Genomic DNA, 14,804 nt, shown 5'->3' on the forward strand with positions numbered 1-14,804 from the left:
TAAAACTGAACCTTATCCAACATGATTGGTGCTGCAGACTGTGGGTGTTTGGGTGTTTAGCATTCAGCCTAACACACTCACACAGACCTGCTCTGAGGAGCTGCTCTGCTCGAAACCATTCGTTTAACTTCTTAATGCAATGGGACATTTTCTTTATGAATCCTAGAGACGTGCAGTTTTCTAGCTGGATCTCGTCTTTGTGAGTGAGGGGTTCCTTGAGTGAAGCCGTAAAAAAAATACAGAAGAACATTAGCTATGTACAAGATATCATACATGATGCAGTCCATAAAATCAAGTTATCTCGACATCAGGCAGTTACTGTTTTACTTTTGGGATTTTTTGTTTGTTTTTTTTTTTAGCTAGAAAGGGAAAGACACTGACACACAGGAGCCCAAGTAAGACCATAGTCACGTGACAGTAACAGTCAACAATTCCTCTAAATGTGCCGGTTGTACAGGAAAATGAAAGCATATTAAAAGTGCTTTCAGGTGTTTTTAAAAGCCATTTGGGTATGGTCTGCTCTGAGTGAGAAGGAGGGTGGTGGGTGTTACAGACGACCAGTTTTATACACTAAGGCAAACATGCTGAACTGATACAAAAGGCCTGCTGTTAAGAAGTTAAGTTTCCCATCATGGCTATGACCTACCAGCACCGGTTTCCCCTTATTTTTGACCTTACTATCTGATGACAAGATCTTGTTCTTGAAATGAATCTCACATTGGTGCTCAAAACAAAGGACACAGTCAGTCTGCATTTGTCCGTCTCCCTGGCCATCACTCTGCTTGCTCTGGCTCGGCGTCCATGCAAGTCTCCCACGGATTCCTGGGCATCTGGGGCATGGAGAGGACGAGGAGCGCAATGCCGGTGAGGAAGAGGAGGACGAAGCCGGTGCAGGCGCAAGCAAAGGACCAGGCGTAGCGGTACTCGATCCAGATCGTCTCCTCACTCTCGATCATGCGCTTGACTGACTGACGCATCACCTCCAGTGAGATGAAGGCACAGAGACCTGAGAAGGAGAGGGGTGTGTGAACGTGAGAACACGAACCGTGGTAACACCCGCAAGTAGCCACGAAGGGAAATGAAGCTGAACTCACCTGCAAATGCGAAAAACATGCCGGCAGGTTTGAGGAGGTAGTCTCTTCCTTTGCTTTTGCCGGTACATGATCCCACCAAGCACAGAGACCCAAAGATCATGAAGGCCAGGCTGAAGATGGAGATGGCAGCAGCAGAGATGTTGTACTCTGGAGAGAGAGAAGCCAACAGTGTTGAAGAGCGGGGGTTCAATATCAAGAAAAACTCCCATCAATCACATTGTGTTTACAGTATGTGCAGAAAACGCTTTAGAGATGACCCACAAGGTGACAAGAAGACAGAATAGATGTACTTGAGTATAGACCAAATAGGAGCACATGACAATAATCTGTAGATAAAGGTTCCTCTGTGTCATGTAGAGAAAGGGAGAATGAATTACTCTTGATCATTTCATTGTTGGTCTTTTCTTAAGATCTGATCCAGGAAGAGGAATAGAGACCATCACCTAACTCGACGGTTGACATCTGATACTCAGGTGTCAGTACTTTTCGTGTTTGGAGATTCCGTGTTTTCTGATTAACAGGATCAGCAGCTGGCTTGTCTTCTGAGCAGAGAGGTGGATGGGATGCCAGGCTTTTGATCTCCAGCCTGTTCGCCTGTGAACCGTGCCCGCGGGAGAGGCGCTCCTTTGGGAGACGAGGCCTTCATCTTCTGCTGGCAGGGGAGGAGGATGCGCCGCATCGTGAATCTCTGAGATACGGCGTGTGTCTGTGGAGCTCGTTGGCCAACTTACACCAAGGATCGTCAACACCAAGAGCAAGGTAGACTTCAAAAAGTGCTTCATTCATACAGAACTTGCTCCTCTGGACTGTTGACAGATTCCTCAGCCTGCAGAAACACGGCGGTTGACAGTGTTCTACTGAAAGCTGCAGTTCTTATGGCTTTGCTGAGCACTGTGTCTAGCACAGTGTGTGAATCTATTTTAATTTCATGTTTGCTGCTGTATAATGTATGTACTTTAGGTATGTACTTTAGGTGCAGATGTTTGTGGATTATTTATAAGTACAGTATATATGCTAATGCATATACTGTATGTCCCTCAGGAGCAGAGAGTAAAGATAAAAAAATGGAAGATTTGGGGTTTTTGTTCCCAGACTAGATCTGGCCTATGCTAATTTTATATCGATCCACCACTGTAAAGAAAGATAATGTACTTGGCTTGTTCACACTTAATGTGTCTTAAGGAACAAGACAGTTCTCTCATATGAAATGGCACAATAAATGCCATCGCGATGCTCACATATTACCTTAATACGTTTGAAGAACCTCCAAACGTTCACATCTATTATGATGGTATCCCTATCATAACATTCCCACCTCACATGCTTCATTTATTTTTTACCGGCCACCTCCTTGCGGCAGATAAGAGGCTTGCTGTATGGCTGGATGTGCCTGGGGTGACATACATCTACTGTGTTCATTCAACCTTGTGCACCATAATGGTATAGCCAATTGCTCAGTCAGGAGTGGGTAACACTGCGGGATACTTAGGTCAGTGCTACAATTATTCCAGCAAACTTTCAGCTTGTTCCACAGGGGCTAGCCATCAGCGCCGGGGTGCTGCATGTTGTGTGGGGGTGCTGGAGGATAAGGGGGAGGGAACCCATGAATGCTTGCATTAACCATTCAGGGTGTGGGGGTGTGCGCAACTTCGTCCTCGAGTCTGTTCACATTTATACCCCAATAATGTGTGTGTGACAGTGCTCCACATGTGCTCGGCTGTCATACAACATGCGCTGGCCTGGGCTCAGAAAGTCCATCCTTCTAACAGGGTCCCTGAAGAGAAGATGGAGGGAGTGGGGGCTGGAATGTACAAACGCAGACATGAAATCTCGACTATAATGTATGTACAGTTTTGCGTTGTTCCTAAGGAGCAATATGTGTCAGCTTAGTGTTACTGTGGACCCTATGACTTGATGCACAGCTGTTCGCTATGATAGGTAAAACAACAAAATTGCAAAATAATTCCTGTCAAAAGTGTCTGAGACGCGTTGGTACCCTACAAAAATTGCCAAAGCAATGCAAACATATGGTGCATGATATAAAATGATTGCGACTAGTGCAGTCAGCCTGAGCTGAGATTAGATGATAATCCAGCTGCCTTTGATTTCTTCTGGTCTTATGTCAGAATTTGTCATTGACAGTGAGTTGAATACACCTGCTGTGACATAGCGGACTGTGCTGCAGTGTGAAGGGAAACACAGAAGAGCAGCAGCAGGTGAGACCATTAGGGAAACCTTGAGCCAGCCAGTTTGACTCATCTGATGTTCAACATCACAGAACATACTTAACTGATTCATTTACAAATGTGTCATTTTTTCTCTCTCTCTCTCATTTTTCGACAAGACGGAATGATACAACCATCAAACGGCAACAAATGATGATCACCTACCTTTTTGTGTTTTATATTCAAATATCTCAGCGTCCTGTCCTGAAGTGAAGTGCCTGAAGTAAGTGCAGTTTGTGTCTGTGAAAAGAAAGATGAACAGATTTAGGCCAAATTTCTCAGATCACTTTGTGGCTGCACAATAACTTGAACATTCACTTTAGCACGCAACTAAAGCAATGTTAGCATTAGTTTGGAGCCATTCTCATGTCAACAGGATAAATATCAGTCAAACAGTCAGTCTTCCTGTAGTTCTCCTTTGGTCACCACCAGCAACACGTTGCTCTTTGGCTACGTTGTTACCATTAAGGGACTAAAGTGTCCTCCTCAAAAATGCCATAAAAATAGTACTTTTTTTACATAAATCTTTTAATCCACTTCAGTCCTAATCATAAATACCAAATGTTTGATTGAATTCAAAAATGTAACCCTCTATGTGCCAGTGTTTGTGATGGCATCACAAATCTTTCGTAAAAAAAAAAAAAAAAAAACACAAAAATTGAAATTTTCCAATAATCTAAATGCAAAGTGGATTTTTCTTGCAGTGATTATTAGCCTTGGACAGAAATTTTGATGGATTTTTGTTCTTTTGTAGTGTCAGATTTTCAAAGTTCTTACGATTAAGGGACTAAAGTGTCCTCCTCAAAAATGCCATAGAAATAGCATATGTTAATATTTTTTTCTACTTTTTTTACATAAATCTCTTAATCAACTTGAGTCATAATCATAAATACCATACGTTTGATTATTTTCTGACTTTTTACCCTTTATACGCCAGTGTTTGTGATAGAAATCACAAATTTTTCATTGGAAAAGCACACAAAAAATTGAAATATTTTCAGTTATCTAAAAGCAAAGTGGATTTCTCTTGGGGGGTTATTAGAGCCTTGGATATGTCAATGATTAGTAGCAACATTGATTTTAATACATTTTAGTTTTTTTGTGTGTCAGATTTAAAAAAACAACAACTCCCATTAAAAACCCATTGAAACTGAAATTGCAAGCTGCACTTTGGCTTTTTTCACATCCACTCTGATTCGTGTGTCTTTCAAGTAACAGAATGAAAGCTATAGTGGAAAAACCCTCAACTACACACACACATACACACACAGACACACAGGTCAATGCAGAGATCACTATGAACCCACTTGTCCTCTGCTTCATAACAAACTTTGGAGATACAAATCACACCAGGGCAATATAAACATTTTATTTTTAGTAAAAGTATAAGACAAAAGTATAAAACAAAGTGTGTACACTGAACTCACACACAATGTGTAGTATATACGTGTGTGTGAGTTCAGTTTACTCCCATGCACAAGGATTGCAGCAGAGGAATGTGTGAACTTTGCATATATAGCTTCCAGACTTGCAGCAGCTATTGGTAGCTGTCCTCCATTGACCAGTGCAGTGCATGCACAGTCAACATTTGTGGGATTTGGAGGTCCCTGGGTGCCCACTGATACAGGCACTGGCCTAGCCTTGCTGGGGACCTCGTGCTTCTGCTACCCTGACTTGGTGTGCAGGCCAGCCACTGTCGCTGTTGCATTTACAGAGTGATCGATGCCATTCCCTGCTCCTCCAGGAAAATTTGGCACTTGTACAGTTTGCTCTGGTTCCATGTTGGATACACAGACATCCAAGGCATGAAGGAGTTGAAAGCAAAGACAACCAGGATGTTGTAAAACAAAATCAGTGGCTAACAGCACGTCTTTCAGTGACAGCTGTAGGCACCTACACACTGCAAAAAAGAAAAGAAGAAATTCATAAATTAAATAGGTTATTCTTCCTCATCACACCTAAATATATAATTTATTATTCAAATAAACGAAAGAACATCAATCCAGTAATAATAAAGCATATGCGTAATTAATGCATAATTGTGCATACCTTATCCAGGTTGTTCACACCTCCCTTCCTGGATTATTTTGGGCTTCTGGTGGGCCTCATCACTAATGGCCGGCTCCCTGTGCTCAGTGCTGAGCAGCAGCACGTTCTTGCCACACTCTGGGATGTAGGAGACGGCTGTGTGGGTCTTGGCAAAGTAGAAGAGGGAGGAGTGGATGGTTCCAGGCTGTGTTTACTTGTTGCGCTGCTGTGGTTTGCAGCTGCCAAGTTTGTTATGATGCAGAGGTGATGTTATAGTGTTCATAGTGATCTCTGTATCGACCTGTGTGTGTGTGTGTGTGTGTGTGTGTGTGTAATTGAGGGTTTTTCAACTATGTCTTTTATCCTGTTACTTGACAGACAGAGTGAATCAGAGTGAATGTGAAAAAAGCCAAAGTGCAGCTTGCAATTTCAGTTTCAATGGATTTTGATGGGTTTTAATGGGAGTTGTTTTTATAAATCTGACACCCAAAACAAAAAAAGAAAATCCATCAATATCAATGTTGCTACTAATCACTGACATATCCAAGGCTCTAATAACCCCCCAAGAAAAATCACTTTGCTTTTAGATTTCAATTCTTGCATGTTTTTCTAATGAAAAAATTGTGATGCCATCACATACACTGGTATATAAAAGGTAAAAAGTCAGAAATTAATCAAACTTTTGATATTTATGATTAGGACTCTAGTTGATTAAAAGATTTATGTAAAAAAAAAAAAAAAAGGCATTTTTGAGGAGGACACTTTAGTCCCTTAATGGTAAGAATGTTAACTATTTTTTAAAATCTGACACCACAAAAAAAAAAATCCATCAAAATCAATGTTGTTACTTATCACTGACACATCCAAGGCTCTAATAATCCCTGCAAGAAATATCCACTTTGCATTTAGATCACAAACACTGGTATATGAAGGGTTAACATTTTGAAATTAATGATTAGAACTGAAGTTGATTTAAATATTTATGTAAAAAAGGTAGAAAAAAATATTAGCAGATGCTATTTTTATGGCGTTTTTGAAGGGGACACTTTTGTCCCTTAATGGTAACAACGTAACTACTTAGGTGACACAGTGTAATAAAGTACTATTATGGGATTTGAGTTTGAAATATAAAAATTTGCTCAAATGAAAACACACACCTTTGCCAAATATGATAGCAAAAAGCATAACCACCGCTAAGTTATTAAAAAAATAAAAAAAACTTAAAAGGACACTGTTGTCTTTAGTGCTACTACACAAATCATTTTCTTCCTGGGCTGTATTATCAAAACAAGGAACTTAAAGACACTAAAACTCTCTGAGGAGCCGAGAAGAACTTTTTAAAAACTGTATTAAACTCGTTTTTCCTGGCAATACTCAACTTTTTCACACTTCTCAAGCAGCCTCGCCACACATATTTTCGCACCGCTACCTGCGCCCTACCTGCCGTCTAACACCTTGCAAATATGGTGCTTCTACCAAACACTTCACACTGCCTCGGATCTATCTCGCATTCTTGCTCCTAAAGCATCTGGCGGAGTGACACCTTGAGGGTGATATCACCAATAGAACAGTTGCTGTGCAGATCTGCGGTGTGCTTTGCGTGGCTCGGCTGTCAAGAGTAAACGTGGGAACAGCAGACATCACATTCAATTTTTCTCATGCAGACGAGGTGTTAAACCTTGGGGATTTGCACAAATAAAGCCAGGCGGCCTTACGTGATCACACAGTGGTTTGATGGAGGAAATGCTCTTTGAAGCTCTTCCAAGTATTTAAAAGAAATAAAAAATAAATGCAATTTAGAAATAGGCTGCTGAATCTCTGTGGCATATCTCGCATCGCATGTTCGTCACCGGGGAATAAAATGTACGCTTGGGTGGTTGATCCAGGGCATACGGGGCGGATCACACATAACTTCATGTAACAAGAGTATCTAAAAGCAGACCAATGTCTTGGCATTAAAAAGACATGACACAGAGGTTAGAATGATCATATTTGCTGAACGAGTGAAAGCGATTATGTATTTAACACCACACCACTTTGCCACTTTAGTCTCGTGCAAAGTCAAGTGCCTGTCAGTGATCACAGTGGTATGAGGCCTCCGCTCACATGGGTGTTCTTAATCCCTGTCTTTTTCCACACAATCTCATCATGGGAAGTGACATGCTTTCATGTGGAAACACCATGCTCCCACAGCCAGTGCTGGGACGGCATGATCGTTTTCATATGTACCCTGGAATCCGTGATAACAAGCTAAAAGGGGTGTCAGGTGCTCCTGAAGGGAAATAACAGAGGGTCGTTTGATGCAATAGGCACAGGCAATATCTCTGAATCATATTTTTCCAAGCCAAGTCATTATTACAATGTTTACAAAAAAAAAAAAACCTCCTTTGATATTGCAAGCTTTTAATGCTTTGTGCCTCATTGTGTGGGCCCACATACAAACAAGATGTTTTTATGAATGAGGACAGGGACTGGCCATGAAAAGGAAAAAAAAACAAAAACTAAACGCAGAGGCTGTTACTAAGCAACAAGCACCACTGTTTTTCACTGTAGATGTGAGAGTCAAACCTTGCATTCGAGGCTGGGCAGTATCTGAACCTTGTTTATTTTCCAAAAAGGAAATGCGAATCCCCATCAGCCCTGTCTGCCCCCCTGCTGGGGCAATTTTGGGAAAACGCTGTGGTAACTTCCAGCTGACGAAGAAGTTGTTATTATTTGTTGTGTATGTTTAAATGGAGCCAGTCACTGTTTGTGGGGCCTTGGGTAGGCGGCTTTAGCTCATTTTCTGTATCGAACAGCTTTATATCAAGGTGTGTTGCCTAATCACAACTTATTCAACCATCATTACAATGGCAGTTGGACAACTGATGGTCATAAAGTGATCTGTTTCATCTTAAGTGAACACACTCCAGTGTTGCACCACTTGATGCTGGCCATTGTCCCGCTTTGTCCTGACGAGGTGTAAAGCCCACCCCCCCCTTGTTCCAAATCGGGCAATCTGTCATCTTTCCAAAGATCAGATAAGGACATCAGATTAGCAGCATCCCTGCACATTGTCAGCAGCGTCCCGTGCAGCTCTGATGTGTGCTGTCAGCTCATTTTGTCTACAGTGGGAGCCGAGTTTGTCCGAGTGCCCATGTTTTCATTTTGCTCTATCTGGCTTTTGTCTCCCTTCTATTTCTTTGGCTTAGCGGCTACAGAATGACAAGTGAGATGTTGTTGCTGGATCAAGTGTTTGTATAGACAATACTGCTATATTGCAACAAAGCCCAGCAAATTTTACTTTTATTACATTAAACCTAAGCACCCACGGTCCCACAACCACACTTACCACCTGCTTTAATCCCACTATAAACCCACAAAGCCATATGATACATATCTGTATATGTAGGCTGTTAAAGATATCACTGTCACCATGTCTCTATGTATGACGCCCATCCCTGGGTTGGCATGTTACGTGGGCGGCTTCAAAGGCAAAATACATGTGATTCTGCTTCCCTTTTGGACTATGCATCCCAACCCTGAGGAGTGTGAAGTAATATGAGTGGCTATATGGGCCGCATGGAGATGGGAAGCTGCAGGACGGTCTTGAGGGACAGCAGGCTTTGACTCTGTCAGGCGGCCCCGTCACTCAGAGAAACGCTGGGCTTAGAGAAACACTTGACCCTTGTAGCTTCCACCCAGCACAGCTGAGTATTTACATGGCCTATGTTTAGAACTATAGTGGCTGCTTGCGGAGCACTTTGCACAATATTACTTAACTAATCTGTGGGCAAAGAATCTACCAAAATTAGAGCGCAGCCTTCAACGCATTTTCATTTCCTTTAAGAGATAAACATGAAGCGAGCACCAAGGAAGAGCTACAGTTCACAGCTGCCCATAAAACAACTTTAAATCAAAAGAATAAACGGCCCAAAACTTGTGTTCTCCTTTCAAACCTGTGCTGCAAATCAGCACGATGAACATTTTAGAAGTATTTCTGAGATGATCTCTCTCTCTGTGCTCTGTCAGCAGTTGACCTAAACATCATGTCAGCCCATATTTTCCAGCTGAGCAGTGAACAGAATCTCCTCACACGCTGTTTAAGTCCTGCTTTGGATCATTGGTTGACATCCCCCAGAGTACATGTGGTTATGATAAACAGTAATGTTCCTCTCCAAATACAGCTACAGAGCCCAGGGAAACCCCTGGAGACTGATGGGACATCTACTAGATGTCCTTACTTCTTTTATAAAAGCTGCCAAGGTGGCCACCACAAATCAGATGTATTGGTGTAGACATGGAGCCTGTTTGTTAGCAGCATAATGCTCGAGCAATAGATATCTTTACAAAGAATATGTAATATAACACTGTATTCACATTACTTTACTATGTGCAAAGGCTTTATATGCAAGGCTTGCATATAAAGCCTCCATTATCTGAAACATTTGCCGCTTGTCATTGGCATCCGAAGAATCCCCTGTGTGTCTGGGTGGGTCAAGTTGATTTAGAATATTCAGCACATGCCCGCATTAATGAACCGGCCGCAGGCATTTCACCTGCTCCCGGAATGTCCCTGCACAGCAGAGAGTATACGGGATTCCCAAAAGCACCGTCAGTCAGTGGAGACGTACTCCGTGAGCTTCACTTTGCATGTGAGACAAATACGGTGACATGTCTGGGCCCGTTTCTAAAAACCGACTCACGGGCTCAGATAACAATTAACGGTCAGATAATTGCCTCTCAGTCAGTGGCCAACGTGCCGGCAGGCTTTACCCCATTCTACATGTGGAAGGAGTGACTACAAATAACTGACCTGTGAGTCTTTCAGGGGCAGCTCAACTTTATTTACATGCATTTGATTTCAAATTATTTTTAAAACAACTGCCTCATTACTGCCTCATTTTAAAACAACTGCCTCATTACAACTGCCTCAAACGTGTCAAACTTTTCATTGTTGAAATGAAAATTTGATCAAATCTGTAACTGAATGTTCAGAGCCTTTGTAAACACCTTTCGTCTCTGTTCGCCGAGGCTGTTCTCTCGAGGCCTGTGAATGTCAGTGACTAATACCCATGCTGTAAAAATACTAATATATATGGACCGGATTATCAGTTTGTCAAGAGGTTCCGTAGCAGCTGGCTTTATTAATAAAGTTAATTCGCTGGAGGAGCCAGCCAGAAGAATCAGCTGTTGTGGTCTCTGCAGTCTCTTGAGACTCCATGGCTTACGAGCCTGGGTATCTGTGGTCAAATGCTGGTCTGGTTAAATCTTTACAGCTAACTAATCCTGAGGATCTTGTTGTAGTTGGTCAGTCTGGATATTGTTCCTACCTCTGACCTGTTGTTGGACCAGAGGAAAGATGCCAAACCACAGAGTTAGCTTAAATATAAACTCTGTGACTGATTATCACTACTTCATGTTTCTTCAAGTGCATTTCTTAAAAGGTAATCAATCAGACATCTAGACGTAAAAAATGGCCTTCTACCAGGGGATTTTTTGTGTTTAGAAAGTCATATGACATGTCTGGTGACCCTGCATGAGGACCTCTATTCTTAGTAGCTTCAGACCTCATGAGCAAGGACTGGGTTGCAAGGAGCCCATCACGGTCATGCAGAGCGTAGCTGCAGCCACAGGGACAAAAAGTGACAGTTACAAAAAGTTTAGCTCAGATTTTTTTCCTACCTCCCGGCAGGCTGATGGAGCCACAGCCCTTCCCCAAGAACTCTTCCGAGCTGATGTAAATGTGCGTCTTACACAGCCTCCACAGGCCGAAGTGGGCCGCCTCGCAGGTCTCGTTGACTTTCTCCACCTTCGGGCTGAGCACTGCCCAGTGGTCTGTTACCACCGCCGTGAACATGCAGGCCATCCCCACCAGCAGCACAAAGATAGCAATCTTTATCTTTGTACGCCTGTGCATGTTTCCAGGTGGTGAGATTTCTGTTCAGTGAATATTCTTCCCCTTATATAACAATTAACAAAAATGGAAAAAAAAAATAAAACAAACTGGATGTTCTGCAGTGTGGACACGCCGCTCTTTGTCCCAAGGGCTTCTATCCTCAGTGAGTGCAGCTAGCTTCCCAGAAAACCTCTTTTCTCTTTCTCCCTCCACCTAAGACTAGTCTCCTCTCCCCGCGCTGCAAATCTGTGCTTCTGGTTCGAAAGAAAAGGAGCCAGACTGCTCTGTCCTACTTTCTAGTCCCCCTTTCCCTACTCACTATGAGTAGCTGCACAACTGAGGGACTGCAAGCTGAGATATACAGCTGTTGAGGTAGATCAGGGAAGCTGATGACCAAACGGTCTGCCCTGGTGGGCTATGGGCGTGGGGGCCGCTGCATGTGTTGGTAGGTATTTTTTCTGGCGGTGTCGGATGCTATAAATGTGACTGGTGAGTCAAGTTGTCAGGCCGCCTGCTTATCCTGTTACAGCGCCAGTGGGTGGGGAAACGTAACATCAGAAACAAGTGGGAAGAAACTGTTTACGCTCCTCCATATTTACACGCAAACTTTCAAAATGGATGATTCGGCATTGTGAGAATAGTTTCCCTTACTTTTAGTTTCCGTCCAGCTTCATCTCAATGCTGCCTTGGTGTGAGATTTGTCTCTGTAAACTATTTATAAAGAGAAAGTGGATGTGTTTATAAAGAGTAGCAGCTAAGCTCCAGCTGACAACAGAAGCATTTTACTGTTGGAACAACACTGCATTCAGTAAATCCTGTTAGCATGCACTCTTAATACCATGCTTTATAGCCCATGGTAAAATTATTATTTGTTTTTCTTTTAATTGCAGTGTCTACAGTATCAAAACTTGATCCTAATTTGTGAGAGTTTAAAATGTGACGATATGTAATTACTGATAAAAAGAAAACACCAGCTTTCAGTCTTATTGTGGCATATAAAGTTCACTGCAAGGTAGACAACCAGGACAGCACAAACAGTGAACACAGGCCGCAGGTTTTGTGGTAAGTGCTGCCTCACTGTTATTCCGCAGGCAATGATGGTGTCACCAGTAACGTCACTGAAAACACTCACTGGTCACATCCTTCTGAGCGACCGTTCTGAAAGTCTCCTTTGTGCCTACTTCAGTATTGTGTTTGAACATCTTTTTGGCACATTATTTTTGTTAAGCGTTGTCCCACTTTGGGTCTCTTTATAAGTGCTGCGACCCACTTTCCCCTGATGTGAGCAGAGGGGCACCGGTGAAAGGCAAAAAGTCATCACAGCAAAAAGTAGACAGTTGAGAAATCGCTGAAAACCAGAACACACCACACAGGGAGTCAGTCAGCTGCACCCACCCACACTATACAGTAGTACGTCCACGGATCCTCACTGAAGCAACATCATTGTTTCCAAAGGAAAGCTAAAACAAAGCCAAGGAGACTTGAGTGGTAAAGCGTCTTTGCAAGACATACCATGGCCCCCTATAGACGATAGTGCTATATCTAGCAACACAAATACCTCTCTTGTGGCAGATTTAAAAGAGAAAATGCACCACACTGCAAACAAAATCAGCTGGTTTGTTCAAATTATATGAAGCTCCACATCAATGTGGACACGAAATGGGAGGTCTACTTACCCGCTGTGTCCATTATAATTATCCATCCATCCGACCAGGCAGCAGAGCCCGCATGCTAGCACGCTGCATATTTAGATAATAGATAAGTACGATATGGAAGGACAATTTCAGCAGTTTTTCCACATTTGTCGAATGGATTAAAGCGGAAATGTTGAAGAGCAGCTTGATTGCTCATGTCTGTGACGCTTCATGGTCCACATGGTCTCTGCCGCCCGCAAATCCCACTTTGTTTTGGATCAATGAAAGGAAAAGACATGTGAAATAAAGTTGGCTCTGATATGAGGCTACATGCAGCTGCACATTCATGAAACGTGCAGGTTTTGTGGACGGTAAAAGTCCCCCTTATGTGATGAGTCTGGATAGACGAGCTCGAGTTTCCCCTTAGTTTCTTTGAACTATTCTTAGAACACAGGACACGGCGGGTGTGAAGCACCGCTGCATTGGCTCTGTACCTGTGTTTGATCTAAATATCTTTACAACTGCATGCCTGTTTATTTTAGCTTGGAGAGTCATGCCGGTCAAATGCCCGGCAAGCCTGTTTTATAGCAAGCGTATTTCTGGGTCTATTATAAGCAAAAGGTCTTACTGGGTCATCAGGAAAGCATCAGAGCAAATGATATGACAGCTAAGCTAATTTAATGGCTGAACTGATTAACTGATTAATCTATGAATCATTTATATTTTTGTCTGTAATCTTGACTGACTGTAATTCCTCAAGGAATTAAACAAATCATTCAAGGTTTCATGCTTACAACAACATGAAGGTATTTGCTCTCTTTTGTCATTGAAAAGCTGAACATTTCCTTACATGTTTTATTTTTTTTTTTTACGGCCATTTTACATTTGCATTGATCATTTGATGATATATATTAAACAGATATTACTCTACAGCTCTACAGATTATTCAGTAATGCAAATATTAGTAGCACAGCATGAAGCATCAGTAAACGCTTAATTCATTTAATTTATGACACATTACTCCAACATTAGTAAGCAGTTTACAGATGCAGCTATAATTCTAAATTGATGGTAATGGTAAATGGCCTTGCTTAGCGCTTTTCTACCTATTGGTACTCAAAGCGCTTTACAGTCACAGACACATCTACCCATTCGTTCACACAAGCACACACACATTCACAGTGCCACGCACTGGGAGCAACTGGGGGTTCAGAGTCTTGCTCAAGGACACTTTGGCATGTGGCACATTCCGGGGATCGAACCGTTAACCCTCTGGTTCGTGGACAACCCGCTCTACCTACTGAGCCACAGCCGCCCCAAACATAAATGTATATGTTCCTCTGTGTTTAATGATGGTATTTTCGAACTTTGCTAATGATTATTTCATCATTTATGAATTCCGTATTAAAGTATTTACAAACTAGTTATCAAGGAGTTACCAGTGGTTTGTAAGACCAATTCAATTAAATGTTTTCAATTCAATCTTATTTATATAGCGTCCATAACAATACAAATCGTCTTTACAAAACCCGGCCTGAAACCCCCAGAGCAAGCCTGAAGGCCACGGTGGCAAGGAAAAACTCCCTTTTAACAGGAAGAAACCTTGAACAGAACCCAGCTCATATGGAGGGACCCATCTGCCTAAGGCCAGCCGGGTACAGACAGAAGAAAGAGAGAAGAGAACAGCAAGATAAACATACATCTGTCATAGATACACATATCTGACTAAAGCCTACATGTGGAATCTTATGATACAAAGTGATGATGTTACATGACAGTTTACCATGACCATTTACAAGATGTAAGTAAAGGATTAAATAGATCATTTAAATGTACATTTAAAAATCTTATTTTTGACACAATTAATGTTTTTAAACATGTATTCTTACTGTAATTAAGAAATGTATAAATGCACTCAGCGACACGCCCGCTGAGAAACCAACTC

The 14,804-nt window shown here is 42.1% G+C and overlaps 1 protein-coding gene across 1 annotated transcript; it reads right to left on the minus strand.

The window, feature by feature from the left end:
- Positions 1 to 421: 421 nt before the first annotated feature.
- On the minus strand, positions 422 to 11,246 carry LOC311506570 (voltage-dependent calcium channel gamma-1 subunit-like; the record flags this gene model as incomplete). The annotated part of the gene is made up of 4 exons (XM_084570574.1): positions 422 to 1,006; positions 1,095 to 1,241; positions 3,485 to 3,559; positions 11,012 to 11,246. 4 exons carry the CDS (start codon positions 11,244 to 11,246, stop codon positions 774 to 776), a joined length of 690 nt encoding a protein of 229 aa, XP_084426700.1. The 3' UTR covers positions 422 to 773.
- Between the last annotated feature and the right edge of the window lie 3,558 nt (positions 11,247 to 14,804).

This window comes from Chelon labrosus (genome assembly GCF_963514085.1).
Source record: "Chelon labrosus genome assembly, chromosome: 2".
NCBI lineage: Eukaryota > Metazoa > Chordata > Actinopteri > Mugiliformes > Mugilidae > Chelon > Chelon labrosus.